The 13842-nt window shown below is 34.8% G+C and overlaps 1 protein-coding gene across 1 annotated transcript in view; it reads right to left on the reverse strand.

Moving 5' to 3' along the window:
• The window catches only part of SYNE1 (spectrin repeat containing nuclear envelope protein 1), a 593997-nt gene that overhangs the window by 210965 nt on the left and 369190 nt on the right, over positions 1–13842 (reverse strand). The window contains exons 76-81 of the mRNA XM_051997964.1: positions 9695–9960; positions 5126–7286; positions 2994–3331; positions 2616–2760; positions 1652–1870; positions 579–841 (exon numbers count right to left, since the gene is read on the reverse strand). Of these exons, the coding sequence (XP_051853924.1) occupies positions 579–841; positions 1652–1870; positions 2616–2760; positions 2994–3331; positions 5126–7286; positions 9695–9960 (3392 nt within the window). The remainder of the gene's footprint in view (positions 1–578; positions 842–1651; positions 1871–2615; positions 2761–2993; positions 3332–5125; positions 7287–9694; positions 9961–13842) is intronic.

Consider the following 13842-nt stretch of genomic DNA (forward strand, 5'->3'; position numbering starts at 1 on the left):
AAATAACAGTGTTCCTCAAAATCGCCAGCCCTGCTTCCAGTCTGACAACACACATCAAGGAGAGCAAGCCTTTTAAAGAAGCGGCCCACCATCCCTACTACTCATTTTACCAACACCAAACATTGACCAAAAAGCCAGATTAGACTTATTGCCCTGAAAGTGGCAACATCTAATGATAGCTGTATCCCTCATTTTCTCAGCATTATCAGATATAAAAGATATAAGGAAAATCATTGATACCATCAAGTGGTTCAACATCATAGAACTGATTTTGATGGAAATGACTGTATACTCACCTTCTGTTTTGCTACTGCATACTAAGAATCATTAGCCCTTGCATCTGCCTTGCAGTGGAAGCCACCTATATGTTTGCTCATTTAGATCAGAGATTGTGTTGCCTTTCTAATCTCTAGGGTTTTCCACATAATAAGCTCTTTGCAAATACCTTTTCATTCATTTAGCCATTCATATAATATACAAAGCACTGTGTGTGAAATCTTTGAGATTTTAAAAACCCAACCTTAATTTTTTTTCATATGTTTTCATATTATTCTATAACGAAAAGACTGAATGCTTACTTAAGACATCTATCTTGCATTGCTGTGATTTCTTGAATAATAGGTAGCTCTTCTTCAGGAGATGACTCGACTTCCCCATCATGTAGCATGTTCAGTGCCTGTTGCTTCAGCACACCTAGGGCTGCTTGCTGCTGTTCCACTTCAAGAATAAATGTGTCATGATATTCAAGGAGTGCCATGAGTTCTGTTTTTAAAGCTTTCTCTGCTGAGCTTCCAGGTAAATTTTCTTGTAGCTGATCTATCATTTCAGTAGCTTTTTGAACCTAAAGATGCATATGTCACATATGTCACAAAAGAAACTACTGAAAATCCAAGATGAGCAAGCATTCAAATAAAGGCAATTCTACCCCCTAATCTTTGCTCCAGCCATTCTCTCAAACATGACAATGACATACTTGGCCAGTTTAAGTATAAGTGTGTAATCTTTTAAGCCTGGAGGATATAAATACCAAACCATAATTGGCATGAGGGAGGAGTAATTCCTTGTCATTTTAGGTTCCATGCTCCAATCTCAGAATAACCAGCCAGGAGTTATTAATGATATAGGGTAGTCCAAATTATTCTTGGAAATACTGCTAGCAGAAACTGAATGGAGTGATTTTGAATTTTTATCTGGAAGCCTTGATTTATTTTGGGGTTGGAGGTAATTTGACAAATAATTTAACTATTCTGACTGCAATGGTCTATGTTCCATGTTTCCTTAGTTAATCTGAATACTTTACGCTCTTTTGGAGCCAGCTGGATTAGATAAATAGTCAAAAGTCTATTAACCTATATATTCCATGTGAAAACTTTGCAGATGTGATTTTACCTAGTATTTTCTGAAGTTAGACTGGCTCTCAATTTGGATAAAATTATATATTTTTCATAATATGTGTTTCTTTTGTGCATGAATTTAAAATGGCAAAAATGACCCAACCAAAAAAACAAAACAAAACCCTTTTTCCATTTATTAAGAGTCTTGGAATCAAAAGATAAAGATTATATTTTTATTCTGAGTAAGCTGTGTAATCTCACTGGATCTAGGGGTTTGGTCTAAACCTTGTGATCCCTAATATACTAAAAATAATTACCTTGCTATTGAAGCTTTTCCACTCATCCACTGCATCCTCCAGAATCTTCTCCTGGTCCTGAGCTACAGCACGAATGCGTGTCCAGCGTTGCCAGACTGTAGTCATTGACCTGCTGATTGTTGCCTTGCTGGCATCATTTCCATTTTTTTCTAACTGAGAAGCCTTTTCTTCTAGGGCTATGATCCTCTCATGGAAAGAGCTCACTAGAGATACTAATGACTGAAACAATAAAAGAAAGATGGGGAGATTTTTTTTCTAATACATCTATAAATGTTACCAAATTTTAATTCTTAGAATGTTCTGAGTGAGGTAAATGCTAAAGGATCTACATTTTTCCACAGAAAGTTTTTCCTTAGGTTTAAAAAAGATCTTGAGGTTACAGAAAGTTACAAGAAATTCTTCTTGACTTTTAAAAAAAGTAACAGAATAAGATACATTTTTAAGTGAAGGAGAACAGGCTTATGTATGAAAAATGAATATTTCAAATATTCAAAGATATTTGAAATGTCTTATTGTGTCCATATTTTAACTAGTTGCATAAAAATAAGTGAACAGGATTGGATATAGAGCCTTATTCAGATTCAGACTTTATTGTGACTGCTGCAAGACAGCTTAGAGTTATAGTTTTTAATTTATTGGGTTGATATGAATCATTCTTAACCATCACCAGCAGTCCAGCATTTGTTTAGTACCCTCTGACTTGCCATGCCTTTCAAAGACATGCCATGTCATTATGCTTTCTTAGAAAATCACAGAAGTGCCTTTATTTGTAAATCATGGAAAGGTATTTCAGATGAAGAATGCTAATGACTGATGATAGTTACTTATTATTAATTGGAAAATTATTCAAGGTATATTATTCACATTTATGGGGTGTGGATGAAAATGAAACAAGGTTTAAAATTAATTTTTCCTATAGTTTCTCTTGGAAAAAGCTACTAAAATTACATAATGCCAACCTTACCTTGTGATCCAGTAATTTTTCTTCTGCTCCACAACTAGAAGCAGCTTTGGACACAGAAAACTCAGATAGTTTCTTTTCAGCCTCATTCATCAGTTCAATAACCTCCTCTCTTGATTTCTGGTAATCTTGCCATTGAGTTGCACATCTTAGAGGGGAAAAATACAATACTAATAAATCATTGACAAAGAATAAATAATATGTAATCACATATCACTATGCAGAGCTCTGTCTTTAATTATAAATAAAAATACCAAAAGAACATGGGTAAAAATGGGCTAATGTATATAATTATTCTACTCTTATTTCCATTGTAAAAATTCTCTTCATTCAAAATGAAAAAAAAAAAACACAAACAAATCAAGAAAAACAAAGAGATACCTTTGCAATAGGTCTAATTGAATTTGAGATTCCTGAATTACTTTCTTGCCCTTTTCTTCTAAGGAAGTCACTTTCTGCAGCAGTTCTTCCTTTCCAGAAGTTTTGATAAATGGTTCTAGTTTAGAAAGCAAACCTTGAAGTTCTGCCAGATGACTATGGAACTCATTTTCAGTGCTGAAAAATTCCATGTGGCTTCTTAGGTTCTCCTCTGAGCCCTCTACATCCAATCCACTGCCTGCCATCTGTAATAACTCTTGAGCATCCTCAAGCCAGTCTTTTGCTGTCTGAAATACTTGGTAATACTTCTGACACAATTTATATACTTTAGTCAATGTAGCCTATAAAAACAATAATTGCAGATAAAGTAAATTCAACAATTTAAGAATAAATAATGACAGAGTTAAAATGGATAAAATTAATATAACATCACTGATATACTTAGGTGATACCATAATGTGCAACAAAATAAACTTCAAAATATATTAATCATTCAACAATCTATAAGTAAATTTTCCAACAACTTCAAGCAACTATAACTGTCTTTTGAACAGGATGTGTTTTTTACACATACTGATAGTACAGAAATAATCCCTAAAAAGGAAGCAGTACCATGAACCTAGATAAGAGTTGATGAAATGAAGAAGGGAAGACCATGCTCAACAATTCATTGGGGTTAGCTTGTTGGCCAATTTGAAAAAAAAAAAAAAAAAAAAAAAACAACGCTCTTAATGCTTGGCAGTGCTTACAAGTGTCTATGCAAATGCTTCAAAGTGTGAGTGAAATTACCAAAAAGAAAAGCTTTAAAGACTGAAGATTTATAAAATGAAACAAAAAAAATGGGGGTAAAATAAGGTTACAAAGTAGTATTGCCCGATGCAACAGGAATTAAAAGCTAAACAATCATAGGATTTAGAGATCATTTAATCAAATTCCACCATTTCCTTGAGAGCTATTATTCTGAAGGGGTATAGAGAAATTGTCTTGCAGTGAAAAGGAGTAAAGATGAGTCTGTACTAATGCAGTAGTCAGTAATGTACAACTAGATGTATGACAAAAATTATTCTAGAAATAGGTAGATTTCACACTTTGTATAGTGTGTCTTAATCTCTTGTCCAGTGACCTAATGCTAACCAAAAAAATTTTTTAAAGGCTTTACAATTTATTTTTCAAACAAAAAAACAGGTTTACTTGAACTGCTAGTTTATTTCTAATTTGGGAGTTGTGTGATTTCAAGATAGACTCAACATCAGGAGGCTCAATGTTCTTAGTGAAAATAAACTAACAAACTAGAAAATTGCAGAGCACTTGGAAGGCTTGCCAAAATTGATTGTGGCCAATATCTTGAAATAACATGCTCAGAATTTTAGGAAAAAAACCTAGCCAACTGTGCTTATATGTGCTAATATAGCAGGTGCTCAATGGGTAGATTAGAATCAAGACTGAAAGTCTTGAATACAAACTTCCCCTCAAAGGGACAGGAATAAAAAGAGGGAAAAAAAGGAAACGATAACAAAATGACATATATTGAAATGAATAGTCAGTAATCAAGAATGTGAATGTGATAAGTTCACCTATAAAAGGGAAATTGATAGCAGAATGGATCAGAAACTAGAACTCACAATATGTGGTTTACAAGAAACAATCTTGAAACAAATATCCACACAGAATTAAAATAAAGGATTGGAGCAGAATCTATTGTGCTTTAGCTAAAGTAAAAAAAAAAAATGGCAAGATAGCAAGCATAATTTCAGACAAAGCAAATGTAAAAACAGACCTAATTAAAAGAAATAAGTAGGGAAACTATATTTTGTTTAAAGCACCATAGACAAATAATATTACTACTAAATATAAAGGCACTTTGTATTCAAATTCTTAAAGAAAAAATCAAATAAGTTACAGGAGGAAATTGTAACATCATATTAGTGACAGACCTCAACTTTCTCCTCTCAGAGACATACAAATCCAATTATAAAATATATTTTTAATCAGGGTATTTCTAATGAAAAGAAATATTCTTTTCTGAATATTCTTCTGAATTTTCTGAATTTCTTCTGAAAAGAAATATTCAATGGAAGCTTAATACATAAACACCTGCATCAACAAATATAGTACATATAACACAATATACTGACCTGTCTAGTTCGTATGGCTTCCTGAACTTCATCATCTAGTTCAGAGAGTTCAGCGAGGGTATTTTCTAAGTCAGCAGAAATTAATTCCTTTGCTTTCAAAAATTTTTCCTTTTCTTTACTACTCAGTGCATTCATTATTCTGAGGCTGGACTGAACCTCTTCTTGGTGAATCTGAACCTTTCGGATTTCCTCTTGGATACTCTGAAGTTTCATATCTAAGCATATTGTTCCATTAAGTTCTGCTTTCACATGTCTTAGCCAATCAAGTGAGCGGCAGATTTCAGTCTGAAAATCTATGCTTTGAACCAGTCGACTTTCACACTCCATTACCGTCTCACTAATGCCTGAAGTCAGCAATGTGAGCTCTTCTTGCCATGCCTTAACCTGTTGATTTGCCTTCTCATAAGCCAAAGGGTCAAGATTTGGAGAAAGGTCTTCAAGATGCTCAGTTACTCTCTTAAGAAGGATTCCTGAATCTTGAAGGCTTCCTGCCAGTGAATGGTAAGTTTTCAGTTTTTCTTCTGCAGGAAGAGTTTCCTCATTCACTTTTGTTTGCTCTTTCTTTACAGCTTCCAGCTGTTTTTTTAGCTGATGGCACATTTCTTCATATTCCTGATAAGCATTTGTCATGTCTTCTAATAAGTTAACCCTTTGTTCTGTTTGTCTTTTCAGCTTGTGATACAAAGTAACAAGTTTGAGCATCTCATCTGGCTGCCATGGCTGACCTGTGCTACGAAAACCCTCCTTTTTTTGGTTTAGCTCATCTACTGCTGCCCCAAGACTTAAAATTTCTCCAAGAAGAACTCTGCAAGCTTCCTGAAGAGACAAGGCTTCTTGGGTTGACAGAATAGTGGGGACTTTATTCATATTTACAAACTGGTCTTCCAGATCACTTAGAGATTGGGAAGTCAATTCAATCAAGGAGGAATATTCTTTCCGAGCAAGAATAGCTTCTTGTACCTTGTAGAACTTATCTTTAGCCAGGGCCAAAACAACATTAAATTGCTGGGGCAAAGAATTCAGCTTTTCATCGAGGTAGGAATGATCCATCTCATTAAGTGAAGGCAAAATTGCTTGTCCAGTTCTTTGGAGAGTCAGCAGAAGATTTTCAAATTCAGGAGATTGTTCAAGAAGGCACTGATATTTTGCCAACTGGGCATAAAGCTCATTGCTACCATTCATTAAATTTATTTCGGGAAATGTAATGATATCTGCTTGTTTCAGCCAATGGCAAGTTTTATCAAAATCCTCCTTAAAATGCTTCCTAGAAACCAAATTCTTTTCCAGTTCTTGTAACCTCTGGCTACACTTCTGTAAAACAGTGTCATAGATGCCCTGGAGTTCCTGAAGCTTGCTTAATACTTCATTCTTTTCTTGATCTGTTGCTTCCTTCATTAAATCACGCCCTTGAGCCCAAAGACCAGTGACTTCATGCTGATAGGTTCTTAGGCTGGCTTGGGCACTCTTACAAGTCTTGACCTGCTTACTAACATCATCTGGCAATAGGCAAATGTGTTCATGGAACATGATCTTTCTTTCATGCTGCTGAATTTGACTGCTAGCCTGAAATACTGCCATAAGAAACTGGGTTTTCTCAGATAATGCCTTATTTAAGTGTTTTCTTCTTTGACCCACTAAATCACTGAGGCAAGTGACATGACATTGTGCATCAGAGAGTACCTTCTGGATTTGTTGTCTTTCATTGAGGCCTAAATCAACCATCACTCTGTCAGCATCCTTGATGAGTGATTTTAAGATCATCTGTTTAGACTCTAGTTCACTGCAAATGGCAAGATGATCCATAAGCAAATTCTGAGCTAGATCTGGGGGAGGGCTCTGCTTCAGTGCTTCAACTATTCCAGGCTGCTGCTCTTCAGCCCACTCCATTAGCTCCTGAAATCTGGATTGCACCAAATTTAGCTCCTCTAAAGTTGTGACTGACAATTGGATTTTCCTCTTAACAAGATCTTCAAGCTGAAACCAACGTTGTTCAAAATGGCTTGTCTGTTCTTTGACTAATTCTTTGTCATCTAGATTCAAGTGATCTATCATTTTCTGTTTCTGGTCTTTTAGGTCTTCAATAATTTGCTTTTTTTCTTGCAATGCCAATGTTAACTTTTTCAAAGACTCAAGGTGCACAGTTGTACTCTCAGCATCTGATCTGTAAATAAAATGGCAAATATAAGTATGCTCATGCAGTATCTAAGAACTTTCATATTCAGTTCAAATAGTTTTTATATTATTATTTCTTCCAATTATATATGTTTAATTCTTGAAAAGAAAATAGTATAACAAATAACTTTAAAGTGGGCCATTTGATTGCCTTTTGACAATTATCCAAAAGCTTTCCATGCTCCAGTCTAATTTCATACTGTTCGCCTTTGTGTACTCTATGTTCAGTTCAGTTGGATTCAATAAATATTTGTTAAATATTTAATGTGTACAGAGCATGGTGCTAAGGACTGAGAAGATTAAAATTTAGATAATACAAAGTCTCTGACCTCACAGAGCTTACTAAAGGGAAAGGACAAAAAGAAAGATAACCAAAAAAAAAACCCAGAAATTTCTGAAACAAAGTGATTTTTAAGTCTGAAAAGGAAAAATATTACCAGCCAAAGCAATAAAGAGAAATTGGAATTTAGACTGAGCCTTGAAAAAGGGTAAGTAAAGGGGCAGCTAGATGGCACAGTGAATAGAGCACCAGTCCTGAAGTCAGGAGTACCTGAGTTCAAATGTGACCTCAGACACTTAACACTTCTTAGCTATGTGATCCTGGGATGTAACCTCAATTAACCCAGAAAACCAAAAAATTGTATTGTGAAGGATAGGTAGGAATTCAATAATTTAAGGGAAGAGTGAAGAAGAACCTTCTAAATATTAGATAGAGTGTAAGCAAGATGTAGGAAAGCAAAGAGCAAAGTATATTCAGGGAACTGTGAATGCTCCAAGAGTCAGGAAGGATAGTATTTTACTAAATTAAGTTTGGCAAAGCAGTGGAGATCCCTAAAGTGAAGCAGAAAAGTTTGAATTTTACCTGGGGGAAATAGGATGCCATTACAACATTTTGAGCAGAGATTTCTATATAAGGAAAATTAAGACTGTATCACATAAAAGGACAGAATGCAGAGGTAAGGCTAGAAGACAGAGGGGAGAGCCCATTAAGAGACAATTTCAGTGATACAGATGAGTGATAATTAAATTCTATACTAAAGTAATGGCCGTGGGAATAAAGAGAAGGTAGCATATGCAAAAAAAAAAAAAATATGGAGAGAATTCACTTGATAAGTGATAAGAGATCTGAGAAATTGAGGTCTATATAGAGTCTACATCTCTATATTTAGTTTAAATATAAATATGTTATCTGCATGTATATATGTATGAATATATACTATGTGTATGTACATATATACATCTGTTTGTTTATATGTATGTGTAAACACACAAGTGATAACATCAAGGTTTCAGTTGCAGTATTTTGGTGAATGGTAGTGATAATCATAGAAATAATGAAAACAGAAAAAGAAATAGTAATTTATTATCTTTCCCCAAAATGCTATCGGTGCAAATATAGGGATGAGGTATAATTGGAACTTTCCATTAAAGACATTCTTTCAGCAGTTGGGATTCTGGATTCATAGTTTAAAATTAAACCATGGATTTTGGACTTATAAGAGACTTTAAAGGATATTTAGTTTAACCCTCTATTTTCTCTTACAGCTGAGGAAAATGAAGTCTAAAGAAGCTAAATTAACCAATATTAGGCATTAGAGGCATAATTTGAATCTGCGTCCTCTGATATTAGTATCAATGCTCTTTCCACTATACTGTTTTGTTTCACTTTGGCATGTGAACTTATGTAAGAATAAACAGGAAAATTGTGAGCCAGGCATTGTACTTACTCCTCTAGAAAGAAAGAGAAACACAAGGTGATAAAATTACAACAAAACACATCTTGGCCCAGGTGATGCAGCCAGAGTGAAACCCTATGCTTCATGAAGTCAAAAACTGTTTTTTATCCTCTTTTCTATACCATATGGTTCTTTGCAAATTATAGCAATTAAAAAAAAAAAAACCTGATTGAACGCAGGAATCATGTTATATTAAAACATCCCTGCTCTCAATTTAAGATTAAAAAAATCATGCTGCATTCTGGTAGAGAAAAAACCATAATCTTAGCTACCAGGGAAATTGAGACTGGATATTTTCCCCTATGGCAAAATTCTTTATTGACCAGTCAGAACAAACCTAATTACACCAAAGCTCAGAAATAAAATTGTTTACAAGGAGTTAAGTCACTGAAACAATAGATGACAGTAAAAGATGGAAGTACTAAAATAAAGCTTCATCTGGGAAGGGCTGAGCTGCACTAATTGATAGCAAGTGGGCTAAAATGGTGAACACATAGGTTGCTTGAGAAAGGGGGAGGACAGACTAGATCTGAAACAAAGCACATCAAAACAAACAAATATTTTTAAAAAGATAGAAGAAAAAATATTTTTAACTAAGATAAGAATTCGATTCTATTTTGTAAAACCTTTTAATCTATATCCTGAAGAAGATCTTCTTTACCTGGCCAACTTGTCCCACTCTTTTGTAAATTTCTCTAAGAAAACTTCAACCACATTCATACGGTCATGGTAATCTCTTGTCCTCTGAAGATCTTCTTCTCTTTGCAAAAGTAAATTGTTGGTCTGTAGGCAGAGATCTATCCATTGATTACTTAAATGATTTATTTCCTTGTGTTCAGGCGATTCTTGCCCATGTGTTAGCTTATTCACCTTTTCAGTAACAGCTGTTATGGCTGCCTGTTTGGATTGTAGCTTCTTAACAAATTCCTGAAGGATAAAGAGGTAAAATTAATTTCAAACATTTACTTATTAAATATATGAATTATAGGTTCAGAAGGGCCTGAAACATTACATTTATGAAAATAATTAAATTAAACTCATAATAGAAAATATAATATATAAAGGTCACTCTTTACTAGATAAAATAATTTCTATCTGTTTAAAATTTTAATCAGAAAATTAATCAGAAGTCTAGAAAGGCATTGTTTTGAAGTGGGAGTGAAACTGTTCCCTTTACTGAAGCTGTGTTCCCTTTAAGATTATCCCTCTGAGACTGTGTTCCCTTTACTGAAACTGTTCCCTTTAAAATTAAAATTGTGTCCTCTTTTTGATCTGAGAGATCAGGATCTTCCAGGTTCCAAGGAGTCTAGAGAGAGGGCCCATCCTCCCAAGATGAGAAAAGTAATACTATTCAAGGGCAAATCAACTCCCATTTGATCTTTTTGAAATTCTAAAGTCTCATTCAATTGAGAAATCCTGGTTTGATCAGTTCAGTCTGTCCAGAGAGGGGTGGGGGTATATAACAGGTTTCCTTAAACTCACTCCATTTGCTATTACACTGCCCACTCTGGATAATCTGAATATCGTCGTGGTATTCCTGAAAGACCTAGGAAATGTTGTGGGAAAAAAGTTATGTTAACTCCCACGAATATAATGGAGAAGTGGATTTTTGCTCATATATCGTTTAGTATATAACCTGTAAAGAGTGGGAATCAATGGACAAAGCCTCCTATGATTGCAAAAACAGCTCCTATGAATAAGACGTAGTGGAAATGGGCTACAACATAGTATGTGTCGTGGAGAACGATGTCTAGAGATGAGTTAGCAAGTACGATTCCGGTTAATCCTCCAATTGTAAATAGGAAAATGAAACCTAAGGCTCATAACATGGCTGGGGATCATTTAATGTTCCCTCCATGGAGTGTGGCCAGTCAACTAAATACTTTAACTCCAGTGGGAATTGCAATAATTATTGTAGCTGATGTGAAATATGCTTGTGTGTCTACGTCCAGGCCTACAGTAAATATATGATGGGCCCACACGATAAATCCTAAAAAGCCAATGGATATTATTGCTCAGACTATTCCTATATAACCGAAAGGTTCTTTTTTGCCTGCATAATATGTAACAATATGGGAAATAATTCCAAAGCCTGGAAGGATTAAGATATATACTTCAGGGTGTCCAAAAAATCAGAATAGGAGAAAGCATTCTTTTCTCAGTGCCAGACTCTATTTTCCTAATAGGACTTTGCCACAATAGAAGTCAATCTCTTAGCAAACTAGTTCCTATCCAACAATAAACTTTCATTTTTGCAAATAATATTTCAGGATAAGTGAATTCTTTCACTTTGAACTTGCAGCCAACCAAAAGGGAATTTAAACAACTCTCTTATTGCTACTAACCTCATCACCACTGGGAATCGAGGGGATACAAACCTCATCATTGTGATTTTAGGACAAAGAATCATACATTTCAAAAGGGAAATTTGAGGAAAAGGGAACAATTTTATATTCAGCAAAAAAAAAAATTCAGCTTCAACATTCAAGACACACAAAAGAGCAGACTACTACTTCAGTATCTACAGAAGGTATAGTATACCCACCCATATTCAATCAATCATTTAACACGCATTTCTTAAATGTCTACAATGTTTTAGACACTCAGAATTGGGGACAGAAAGACAAAAAATGAAATTGTTTTTCCTCTCAAGAAATTACAATCTATGGAGAAAGATATTTGCATTAAGTATATTCAATATAAATATTAGTGAATTTCAGAGCAAGAAGCATTAGGAGGAAATCCAGGAAAAGTTCCAGGTTAAGTATTGGTCCCTTAGCTAAGGTATAAAAGAGAGCATAAGTTCTAGGAAGGAGGATTGGAATAGGAGCTCATAGAAGAAAAAAATGAGGGGCGTACATTATAAGTCTAGGGAGCATCCTATACAAAAGCATAGGCTTGGCAGATGGAATTCTGTTCAATATATCTGCTATTGAGGGACATTAGATAAGAAAGTTTGACTGGATCACTGAGTATGTAAAGGATAGGGAAGATGTGAATAAATCTACAAGATAGACTAGAGTCAGATGGCAAAGCATATTATATTCTATTTTAAGCTTTGATGTAACTTTTTTGAAAATTTAATTTAAAAACTTTTATGAAATCATAGTAATATATAATAATATGATCTCAATAGGAGAGATGGCAAGCTATATATACAGGATATACTGGAAATAATCTACAGAGGGAATTAAGAGGGATCAGTAAAGATTCCATATAGAAGGTAGAAATTTAGCTATTGCTTAAAGGAAGGTTAGGAAGCCAGTAAACAGAGATAAAGAGGAGATCATTCCAGGTATGGTGAACAGCTAGCAAAAATGCCCTGAGTAGGAAGTTGGAGTTTTTGATTTGAAGAACAACTATCATTGGAGTGCATATTGTATGAGTGTGAGAGATAAGGAGGGACTCTAAGATGTCATAAGACTGGAAAAGTGGGGGAGGTTAGCTTATAAAGGGCTTTGAACTCCAAAATGAAGCTTTTCTTATTTGACCCTGGAATTGACAGAGGACTTAAAGTTTTTGGAATAGGGGAGTGATGTGGACTGCCTTGAACTTAGGAAAATCACTTTCTTTGCTAAGTGGAAGATGGAAGATGGACTTTGCTAGGTCAGGAGAGATGAGATCATCTCAGACTATTATAAGATCCTATGTATCTAACTATGAGGAAACAAGGACCCAAACCAAAATAGAGGCAGTATCAGAGGAAAGAAGAGCACCATGCGCAAGACACAGTGAAGGTAAAATCAACAAGCAAAAGATGTAATATGAGAAATAAGAGACCGAGAGAAGTGGAGAAAAATTTGGTCAAATTCAATTCATTTTGACTGGGAGGGGGGAAGGGAGTTGAACTTTGAAACTATGTCCCCTTTAATCTGTAAAATAATCACTCTGAAACTATGTCCCCATTGAGCTATAAAACAAGGGAAATTTGAGGTCTCAGACTCCAGAGCCTGGGAAGGGGCATATTTTACAGATGGGCCTTTTCTAAAGCAAATCACCCCTCATTGATATTTTCGGATAGCTGATCCCCATTCAGGAAATTCCAAATTCTGGAAAAAACCTCTAAAGTGATTTCATTCAATTGGGAGATTTTGTTCTGATAATCAGTTTAAACTGTCCCCAATCCCTAAAATCTGCTCCTAAAATAAGTTTCTATTAACACATTCTTTGCAAATCTCCTCCTTAAGAGATTTGTCCACTCAGAGAGAGAGGTTCTTAGTGAAAAATAAACCTTTCTTTTTGCCACTGATTTTGGGATTCGTGAATTCTTTCACATTTGGACTTGCATCTCTGAGCAGAGAGGATCTCTTCCCCTTCCCACACCACATCAATTTCAACAAGCATTTATTGAACTCCTACCATTTTTCAGGTACACCTTACTAGATGATGATGAAACAAAGAACACAGTGAGGTGGGGGTAAAGTCAAGGGAAAAGGTAGCAGAATTTAGACAAAGAAAAGTGTTAAGGAAGTCAACAGAGTCCTCTGTGGCAGCAAAGATTACCGTTAGAATTTGTAATGTAAGGAAAACAAGTATGAAAAGCAGGACTATTTGCAAACTATAGATTTTGGACCCATTCAAGAATTCCAATTCAGATTTTTGTTTTTTTGTATTAAGTGCTATTTGATACATCATATATAATATCTTTAGAATATAGATAACTCTGATTAAACCCAATGAAAACTAAAACAATGGTATCATTGGTTGATAAAAATCAAAGGACATAAGATACTCTATCAAACAACACAAAATTCCCATTTGTTTCAGGAAATGTGCTTTGTGAGATGATAGAATGGGGTTGATTAAGGC

The sequence above is a fragment of the Antechinus flavipes genome, chromosome 4, assembly GCF_016432865.1.
Source record: "Antechinus flavipes isolate AdamAnt ecotype Samford, QLD, Australia chromosome 4, AdamAnt_v2, whole genome shotgun sequence".
In the NCBI taxonomy this organism is placed as follows: Eukaryota; Metazoa; Chordata; class Mammalia; order Dasyuromorphia; family Dasyuridae; genus Antechinus; species Antechinus flavipes.